A 10,825-nucleotide genomic window follows, 5' to 3' on the forward strand; every position below is an offset into this window, starting at 1 on the left:
CAGACAGATGTTATCAATGAGAAGGAACAGAAACAATCTGTTAGTTCTTTATGAGAGGAGTGACATCAAACATGCAGACACACAAAGAGATTATATCATATAAAACACACCCACCTTTACCTTCGGAGGCTTAGATTTTTCTTTTTTCTTTCCCCTTTCAACCTCCTGAATCACACAAACACAACCAAACACACACAAACACACACAGGCATTTTAAGATTGAGACTTGGTGAATGGTGTCACACAGAGAGCTGTGCAGACTGAATCACAGTGATTCTGCTGAATGAAGATCCAGAGAAGGGCTTCATGTGTCTGACTTGTGGAACAGCTCAGACCTCTTCCTTTACTAAAAGCCATGTTTTTTACAGTAAGATCTGCTCCCAGAGGCCAGAAACCTCTGGAGGACACAAGGTGGGCATTGAGGGTGGAGTTTGAAGCTTGGAACAGTTCTTATTGGCTGATTGTTGTAGTTGCCAGTAATGAAAAAAACGGTATGATTTATTTTTTATTTATTCTGGCCTTGTCATGTCTTTAATTGAAGAGTACAGGACAGTCGGTAGAGGAGAAAACAGGGTGAGAAGGACAGGCCAAAGGCTGGATTTCAACCCAGGCCACCCGCTTAAGGCGAACCTCCTGGACGCCAACTAAACTGCCAGGTCATCTGTGCCGCATTAGCTTTTAATGATCTTGATAACAGTCTCAGCTAGGGGTGTAACGGTACATGTATCCGTGCCGAACCGCTCCACAAGGCTGTTTGGTCTGGTACAGTGCTGTATTCGAACGAGTACAGTAAGTTTACATTAGCCGCTTGTGAAGGAGCGTTTCTGAACGCTCCTCTTCCCCGTTCAGCGCGTGTGTCTCTCTCTCTCTCTCCTGGCTGGAGAATGTGGGGCCGGGAGCGCGCGGAGCAGAGTATGATTCATCGCTCCAGTAACAAACAGAGCTTGTAACTTTCTCTCAGCAGGACCACATTTATGACCCGTGGTCCTGCTTCCACACACGGCTATCCTGTGGCAGGCTGCCGGGGGTGCACACTCCGCTCCTACACAACACAGAAATGCACACACACACACACACACACACACACGAACGCTCACCTGCTGATGAGGATGTGTTCGATCCTGTTCAAGGGGCCAAACCGGGGCACTTCCTGGTCACCCCGTAAGTAGCGCTTGGTGGCGCGCTTAACAGGATCAGGTGACCACGGACTGTACCATTATGGGTTGATTTCTGTCGTTTTGTTAATTTATTTAGATTATATGAACGCAGTAAACGCCATATGGAGGACATTTTGGTTCCTTATTTTTTTGTGATGAAATTGTTTTCTGATTAATTTATTTTGAATTGTGAAATACTAAGTTATGTTTAAAAACTGTCTCGGTTGTCATTTGGTTTGCCAGGGGAGGGGCTAAGGGGGTATAAAAGGGAGCTCTGCTCATTCAGGAGGGGGTGCTTGACCTAGAAGCATGGTGGAAGGCTACCTGAGTAAGTGCTTGAGAGCTGCTGTAAATATTTGTACATACTGTAAATATTCTTCTTTTGCTTTTTTTGTTTTGTTTTGGGAACACGGTGCGAATAATTTTCACCAGAACTGAAATATTCCGACTGAGCCATCATGTTTCTACAAATTTTTAAAACGAACCCGTGACACCGCTGCACATGGCTTTTTAATATTCATGTGAGTACTCATCTATGATTGGCTGAGCAGGGAAGGCGTTTTAATATTCATGAGGGAAGTGGTCTGTGATTCGTGCTTTGTGATCATGTGCATGTCATGTGGACATGACGTCTCACGATGAGCCAATCAGAAAATGAATATCAAAGAGCTTTTGTAGCCACAGGAGCTTGTGTCTGAATTGTGCATCATGGCTGCTGCTAACGACCAACCGGAGCTTGAAGAGCCTCCCCCCTCGCTGTATAATGGCAAGTTTTTGGTTTAATAAACATGCTAAACAAGCAAAGGGTTTTGCTTTGTGCCATACTGTACCAAAAATGTACCGAACCGTGACCCTAAAACCAAGGTACGTACCGAACTGGGATTTTTGTGTACCGTTACACCCCTAGTCTCAGCTCAGCAGATTGAACACTTAAGGAAGAGAACGACGATGATCAGTTTTCAGAGATCAGTTAAAAACAAAACAGCCTCTGATGAAAAATGATTTGTATTACTTACCTTTGTGTATGGTTTCTCCACTTCATCATCCTTCTCTTCATCACTCTGACTCTTACTGAGAATTGCAAAGCTGTTTCCACCCTGCAAATAACAGACACAAGATGAAAAAAGGAGTCAGAGTCACAGATGATGATAACCGAGGAGTCATAGTCACAGTTGATACACACAGAAGTCAGAGTAGCAGATGATGATAACCGAGGAGTCATAGTCACAGACGATGAACACAGAGGATTCAGAGTCAGAGATGATAACAGAGGAGTCAGGTGATCAACACGTACCCCTTCCACCAGTGCTCGTCTGGTGCTGGTGCTAGTGCTAGTGCTTAGTTGGCTGAAATCACGTTCTTTCTGAGAACCGGTTTGGTTTTCCATAGGCAAAGAGCCAAGTTGGGGCCAAGTCATTGCGTCAGTACATCACTCCATACGTAACCGCTCTGTGGCGGCACATGGGGGTGGGAGACGGCATAATGTTGGAACTGGGAGCATTTACAACTAGGCAGAGATTAGTTTTACATTACGTGTTTCCGACTATGTGCTTCACAGAGTGTGCTCACCTTTCTATTTCTCTGTGCGTGTCTGTGAGTATGTGTGCGCGCATGTGTTTGTGTGTAGGTAAATGGAGCGTAATTTTTGGAGCAGGGGGAAAATGTGAACGCACGTCAAAGTGACACTCCGTCAAGATACTTTTTGTACCAAAAAAACTCACAACAGGAATTGATAAGGGAATCGATAAAGAATCAGATGGAGAAGCAGATTCGATAAGGGCATTGGTATTGACAAAATTGTATCAATTCCCATCCCTAGTCAGAATTAGACATGATAACAGAGGTGTCAGAGTCACAGATGACACCGAGGAGACAAGGTCACAGATTTCAAATTCATATGATTCAGAGTCGGATGATTAGATGATTATATCAGGAGTCACAGACACATATTATAAACACAGAGGACTCAAAAATTCACAGATATCAGAGGACTCAGAGTCGTAGATAATAAAAGAGTTGGGGTCACAGATGTTGAACAACGGAGCCAGAGTCACGTATAATAAACAAAGAAGTCAGAGTCATAGATGATGACAACGGAGTACAAACAGTCACAGATGATGATGACAGTAGTCAGAGTCACAGATCATAGCAGAGGAGTCAGAGTCACAGTTGATAAACAGAGGAGTCAGAGATACAGATGATAACAGAGGAGTCAGAGTCACAGATCATAACAGAGGAGTCAGAGTCACAGATCATAACAGAGGAGTCAGAGTCACAGATCATAACAGAGGAGTCAGAGTCACAGATCATAACAGAGGAGTCAGAGTCACAGATCATAACAGAGGAGTCAGAGTCACAGATCATAACAGAGGAGTCAGAGTCACAGTTGATAAACAGAGGAGTCAGAGTCACAGTTGATAAACAGAGGAGTCAGAGTCACAGTTGATAAACAGAGGAGTCAGAGTCACAGTTGATAAACAGAGGAGTCAGAGTCACAGTTGATAAACAGAGGAGTCAGAGTCACAGATCATAACAGAGGAGTCAGAGTCACAGTTGATAAACAGAGGAGTCAGAGTCACAGATCATAACAGAGGAGTCAGAGTCACAGATCATAACAGAGGAGTCAGAGTCACAGATCATAACAGAGGAGTCAGAGTCACAGTTGATAAACAGAGGAGTCAGAGTCACAGTTGATAAACAGAGGAGTCAGAGTCACAGATCATAACAGAGGAGTCAGAGTCACAGATCATAACAGAGGAGTCAGAGTCACAGTTGATAAACAGAGGAGTCAGAGTCACAGATTATAACAGAGGAGTCAGAGTCACAGAAGATGTCCACAGAGGATTCAGAGTCACAGATGATAACAGAGGAGCCAGAGTTGACCTGAACAGTATTTTGAATAAAGCGATTAGTTTGAATTTTACTTTGTGGATAAGTTTAAAAAATGAAAAATTCTATTTTTCTTCCCTGCCATTGAGCAACTTCTGTACCGCAGCAAGTGGTGACTCCGCGTGTGTGCAGCGTGATTTAACAGTTCAGTAATGAAACAATAGAAACTAGAATGTCATAAAAATGTTCTTGTGTGTCTGTGACCCAGCACCTTGACGGACACGTGTTCCTTATGGTCCGTATCAACAGCCCAAACAGTTTAATGTGAACTAGACCTCTCGTCAGTAAATGTTCAAACCCCTTTCCTCCAATCCTCTGTTTTCAATCTGTCACTTTTCAGGAGTTTGATCAAGATCTTTGACTGAAACATTTCCAAAGCCCTTTTATGTTCACCTGCAGATTATTAATGATGTGACTGACACGTAAAACCTGCTGCTCTTCAAAAAGATACTCGGATCATTTTTAGACTTAGTTTGGAAAACATTAGGTTTTCTCAGAACATGCCAACTCTACCAAAGAAAATCCCCTCTTATTGGTGATATGGACTGATCGTGATTTGTGAAAATAAACTACGGGGAGGGAGACGGGACGGCGACGGACAATCGAATAGTATGGCGCACTGCTCGGACAGACATGACTGAGAAGTTGTTTGACTTTTACCTGAGGAATGCTGAGTCCCATCTTTTTCTGTAACTCCCTCTATTCCACCAACTGAACCCTCCGTTCAGCATAAATCCATCTGCTGATGAGCAGAGCAACATAACCAACCTGCAACGAGATACACTCTGACAGGCACGGGCGGGCCACACTTTTTAGACTGAGGTGCCCCGACCAGAGCACTGACTTGTGCAGGGAGGCATGAATTTTGAGTAGCCCACCACAGAATAAATATAATTTATTTTTGCTTATTTTTTTGTATTAAAATTACAGGATTACCAGGCTACTGCTTAAACAAAAATTAAAAACCAGACTAAAACAAATTTGTTTGTTTTTTTTAAATCAGTTAAAAGTAGAATATAACTGAACGGTGCTATAGAGCACTGAAAAAGTACTTTACACGCTTTTCCTGGCTGTATTTTTAAATTCAAAATGTATAAAATGGTGCAGCTTTCAATGTGAATGTAAATAAGTCTGCCGCCTTTAAAACTACAAAGTGAAGTTGTTTAAATAGAAGAAGAGCTGAAACTTCAATTCCAGGAGTGAAATAGATTGTTACTTTTAGTAAGTTTTTGGTACAAAATTCAAACAAAACTGGTTTTGGGCTATATCTGCCTTTTGCACTTATTTTCTTTAAGAGATTGGGGAAAAAATCGTCAAAAAATCTTAAATCAAATTTTTTGTGAAAAAATCAGTTTTTTTTTAGGCCATATTGCCCAGCCCTAAGGCAGAGTTACAGATGATGATAACAGAGGAGTCAGAGTCACAGATGAGAAACAGAGGAGTCAGAGTCCCAGATGAGAAACAGAGGAGTCAGAGTCACAGATAATGAACAGAGAAGTCAGAGTCACAGATGATAATAGGAAAGTCAGAGAGGAGAAACAGAGGAGTCAGAGTCACAGATGAGAAACAGAGAAATCAGAGTCACAGAGGAGAAACAGAGGAGTCAGAGTCACAGATGATGAACAGAGAAGTCAGAGTCACAGAGAAGAAACAGAGGAGTCAGAGTCACAGATGAGAAACAGAGAAATCAGAGTCACAGATGAGAAACAGAGAAATCAGAGTCACAGATGAGAAACAGAGGAGTCAGAGTCACAGATGAGAAACAGAGGATTCAGAGTCACAGATGATGAACAGAGAAGTCAGAGTCACAGATGATAATAGGAAAGTCAGAGAGGAGAAACAGAGGAGTCAGAGTCACAGATGAGAAACAGAGGAGTCAGAGTCACAGATGAGAAACAGAGGAGTCAGAGTCACAGATAATGAACAGAGAAATCAGTCTCAGATGATAATAGGAAAGTCAGAGAGGAGAAACAGAGGAGTCAGAGTCACAGATGAGAAACAGAGAAATCAGAGTCACAGAGGAGAAACAGAGGAGTCAGAGTCACAGATGTTGAACAGAGAAGTCAGAGTCACAGAGGAGAAACAGAGGAGTCAGAGTCACAGATGAGAAACAGAGAAATCAGAGTCACAGATGAGAAACAGAGAAATCAGAGTCACAGATGAGAAACAAAGGAGTCAGAGTTACAGATGAGAAACAGAGGATTCAGAGTCACAGATGATGAACAGAGACGTCAGAGTCACAGATGATAAACAGAGAAGTCAGAGTCACAGAGGAGAAACAGAGGAGTCAAAGACATAAATGAGAAACAGAGGAGTCAGAGTCACAGATGAGAAACAGAGGAGTCAGAGTCACAGATGATGAACAGAGAAGTCAGAGTCACAGAGGAGAAACAGAGGCGTCAGAGTCACAGATGATGAACAATGATGTCAGAGTCACAGATTTCGAACAGAGGAGTCAGAGTCACAGATGAGAAAAGGAGGAGTCGGAGACACAAATGAGAAACAGAGGAGCCAGAGTCACAGATGATGAACAGAGAAGTCAGAGTCACAGATGATGAACAGAGGAGTCAGAGTCACAGATGATGATAAGAAAGTCAGAGAGGAGAAACAGAGGAGTCAGAGTCACAGAGGAGAAACAGAGGAGTCAGTGTCACAGATGATGAACAGAGAAGTCAGAGTCACAGAGGAGAAACAGAGAAGTCAGAGTCACAGATGATGAACAGAGGAGTCAGAGTCACAGATGTTGAACAGAGGAGTCAGAGTCACAGATGTTGAACAGAGGAGTCAGAGTCACAGATGAGAAACAGAGGAGTCAAAGACATAAATGAGAAACAGAGGAGTCAGAGTCACAGATGATGAACAGAGAAGACAGAGTCACAGATGAGAAACAGAGGAGTCAGAGACACAAATGAGAAACAGGAGTCAGAGTCACAGATGATGAACAGAGAAGTCAGAGTCACAGATGATAAACAGAGAAGTCAGAGTCACAGATGATGAACAGAGATGTCAGAGTCACAGATGATGAACAGAGAAATCAGAGACACAAATGAGAAACAGGAGTCAGAGTCACAGATGATGAACAGAGAAGTCAGAGTCACAGATGATAAACAGAGAAGTCAGAGTCACAGATGATGAACAGAGATGTCAGAGTCACAGATGATGAACAGAGAAATCAGAGACACAAATGAGAAACAGGAGTCAGAGTCACAGATGATGAACAGAGAAATCAGAGCCTTAGATGAGAAACAGAGGAGTCAGAGTCACAGATGATGAACAGAGAAGACAGTGTCACAGATGAGAAACAGAGAAGTCAGAGTCACAGATGATGAACAGAGAAATCAGAGTCACAGATGAGAAACAGAGGAGTCAGAGTCACAGATGATGAACAGAGAAGTCAGAGTCACAGATGATAAACAGAGAAGTCAGAGTCACAGATGATGAACAGAGATGTCAGAGTCACAGATGATGAACAGAGAAATCAGAGACACAAATGAGAAACAGGAGTCAGAGTCACAGATGATGAACAGAGAAGTCAGAGTCACAGATGATAAACAGAGAGGTCAGAGTCACAGATGATGAACAGAGATGTCAGAGTCACAGATGATGAACAGAGAAATCAGAGACACAAATGAGAAACAGGAGTCAGAGTCACAGATGATGAACAGAGAAATCAGAGCCTTAGATGAGAAACAGAGGAGTCAGAGTCACAGATGATGAACAGAGAAGACAGTGTCACAGATGAGAAACAGAGAAGTCAGAGTCACAGATGATGAACAGAGAAATCAGAGTCACAGATGAGAAACAGAGGAGTCTGAGTCACAGATGATGAACAGAGAAATCAGAGTCACAGATGAGAGACAGAGGAGTCAGAGTCACAGATGTTGATAGCTATGGATCTTAAGATGGAGGTAGTTTACTCAGTCTCACCTTGTTCTGCTTGGTTCCTGTAGTCTTAGACATGGCTGTAAATACAAACATTAAAACACACATTTAACAGTGACTGTAGCAGTGACCAATCTAATCAAACCTTTCTCATGGTGACACCTGCACACCTGGTTCTTCATCCTCATCCTCATCACTGGCCTGAACTGAAAGCTTTTTTAGCTTCATCATCACGTCTTCATCATCACTATCATCATTGCCACCCCCGCCACCTGCTCCTTTTCCTTTCCTGCGGTCCTTCTTCTTCTTCTGAGGCTGAAAAAAAAACAGAATGATCTCTGACCTCTATGTGAATGTGACCTGTTACCAGGGCTTTTTACCTGTTAACTGTTAACATATGTCGGTGATCATCAACTGGTGGCCTAATGGCTAAATCCAGAAAATTTCCAATGGTTTGTGAAAGCTAAGATGGTGCTCTTACAGCCAATATGTGGTTTTTAGGGTAATTTCATTTAAGGAAGCCCACGAATACACACAAGAATGTGGAGCAGATGGATGGCAGAAGCTCACAGAAAGAAAGGAGCAGACTTCTCCTAAAAAAGCCAAAAAAGATCCTCCCTGTTTTTAAAGCCTACACAGAGGTTTCTGCATGATTCTGAGACTGAAGGTGCATCTGAAGGAGCAACTTGATGTGAGAAAAAGGTAACGTTAGACGGGGTGAACTTCAGGAGGAATGAAGCTCTCTCTAACTAGTTTTAACTTTGTATCTGTAATTATCTATGTAGATTGATGCATGTATTGTGTGGTGACATTTTTAGAACTGTGTACCAAGTCTTATTTGTAAGATGTGAGCAAAATTCAGCGTTGACAATGCGTAATAACATTTTTAGAACAGAGTACCATGCTGCATTTGGACTGTTTATGTTTAAATGTGTTTGTCACACAGCACATATAATAGCACATGTATTTATTGTGCCATGTTAAGTAACCTGTCTACACCTGTTTCTGTAATAGAAACATCTAAATTTGACTGTTACCTGTCTACTTGTTTCTAAGAGATTTTAATGTGAACTGTAAATGTAACTGGATTCCTTCTGTTTACAATAACTGAAGCATGTTTCCAGATTGTAACATGTTCACTCTGACAGAAACTTGTTAACTTCATGCTAAATGTTAACTTATTGTAAACTGCTTACTGTTACTTAAACATGTTTACTGATAGTAAACTGCTTACTGTGACTTAAACAGGTATACTGACTGTTACATGTTTACTCCGACTGAAATGTGCTTAATTCATGTTACGTGTTTAATGGGACTTTAACATGTTTAACCGACTGCAAACTGTTTACCATGACTTCATAATGTTTCCTGACTGTAAACTGACTGCTTACTGTACGTTTACCTGTTTTCTGAGATGGTTACCTGTTTGCTGTTTGTTTCCTTTGTGGGAACTGCCTCCATCTTCTCATCTTTACTTTCTGTAGCCAGTTCCTCAAAAAACTACACAAACAGTTTCTCTCTCTCTCACTCACACACAAACACAAACACACACACAAACACGCACACACAGGGAGGGAGGGAGAGAGGGAGGGAGAGAGGGGGAGAGAGAAAGAGAAAGAGAGAGAGAGCGAGAGAGAGGGAATAAACCATGAGAACAACATAAACAGAACCAGGTGTACACTGACAGTTCGTTGTTCTGAGGAAACCTCCAGGAAAAAGTTAGAAGGCTGAAGTTAAATAAATATTCATACTCACGCTCTTTTTGTCCTTTTTAGCAGCTTTTCCCTTCTTAACAGCCTTTTCTGCTGAAATAAAACCATGAATATTTAATTTGACAGGGACATCACTGATCCTCTGATAGCACTGTCATACATCCATGACATACTGACTTCACTACACTGACTTAACACATTATGGTACACTCTGCCATGGTGGTACACTCTGTGACGGTATACTCTGTGATGGTATACTATGAGATGGTACTCTGTGATGGTATACTATAAGATGGTACGCTGTGATGATGTGTTGCAGGACTGGCAGCAGTTGCGTCATTTGCATCATGAATGGGCTGACAGATACGTGGCTAACGTTAGCTTAGTTTAACATTACTCAATCACTGGTACCGTCAGGTGTAGGTATGACATCAATCGGGACTGACTGAAAATTCATTGATACTCATTTGATTCCATTAGTGTTACAGTCGTTCTGACCCACAAGCACACGCACGCAGACTTTAACATTAGCACACTTGACTCTTCGAGCACAAACCTAACCAATGTAAACTCTACGCATACGAACGACAATATTAATTAAGAGCTTAAATGCTTTCTTACTTTATCTGTTTTGCTTTAAATTCTTTAATGACTCTGTATCACAGCAGAAAAGGCCCAAAGTTACCCGGCTTAAAAACACATTCTACTTACAAAAGTCATAATTTCAGTAGAAATGTTGTCCGTACAGGGGGTTTATTGCAGCCGAATCAACCAGTCGTTATATGCATTTATGTGTTTTATAAATCAGTAGATTACATTTTGAAAAAAAAATTAAAATAATCAGTTTGTGTTAAACATGGTAAATTCGTGCTGTAGTTTGGCTTTGCGTGACACAGATGCTAAACTTGCTAATGCTAATGGACCGGCTCGTTGCTTCTAACTGAACAGTAACGCTTTTTACCCGCTGTTGGAGCCACTTCATCTCCGACCCACTCCGCCTCTTCTTTGCCCTTCTTCGGCATGGTCTTCCTTTGACTGAAAACGATGAAGATCAGTTGTTGAAACTGTTTATTCAGTTATATTTGTCACTCCCCACATGGACTGACTAGCTGCGGCCCACAGATCTGATCGTGACGCTGAATCTCCGAGCCAACCACCGGCCGTTCATCTTCTTCTGATGGCTGC

The 10,825-nt window shown here is 42.0% G+C and overlaps 1 protein-coding gene across 2 annotated transcripts in view; it reads right to left on the reverse strand.

Annotated features, from left to right (window-relative positions):
• The window catches only part of abcf1 (ATP-binding cassette, sub-family F (GCN20), member 1), a 50,048-nt gene extending 39,223 nt beyond the window's left edge, over positions 1-10,825 (reverse strand). The window contains exons 1-7 of one of the 2 annotated variants that reach the window (XM_074687343.1): positions 10,602-10,825; positions 9,684-9,730; positions 9,351-9,428; positions 8,099-8,243; positions 7,974-8,008; positions 2,174-2,254; positions 115-165 (exon numbers count right to left, since the gene is read on the reverse strand). In XM_074687343.1, coding sequence (XP_074543444.1) covers positions 115-165; positions 2,174-2,254; positions 7,974-8,008; positions 8,099-8,243; positions 9,351-9,428; positions 9,684-9,730; positions 10,602-10,662 — 498 coding nt within the window. In that variant the 5' untranslated portion in view covers positions 10,663-10,825. Of the gene's footprint in view, positions 1-114; positions 166-2,173; positions 2,255-7,973; positions 8,009-8,098; positions 8,244-9,350; positions 9,429-9,683; positions 9,734-10,601 lie in introns of both variants that reach the window. The other variant, XM_074687342.1, reaches the window with a different exon arrangement.

Source organism: Halichoeres trimaculatus, unplaced genomic scaffold (assembly GCF_033239565.1).
Source record: "Halichoeres trimaculatus isolate MK-OKI-2021-1 unplaced genomic scaffold, fHalTri1.1 fHalTri1_scaffold_14, whole genome shotgun sequence".
In the NCBI taxonomy this organism is placed as follows: domain Eukaryota; kingdom Metazoa; phylum Chordata; class Actinopteri; order Labriformes; family Labridae; genus Halichoeres; species Halichoeres trimaculatus.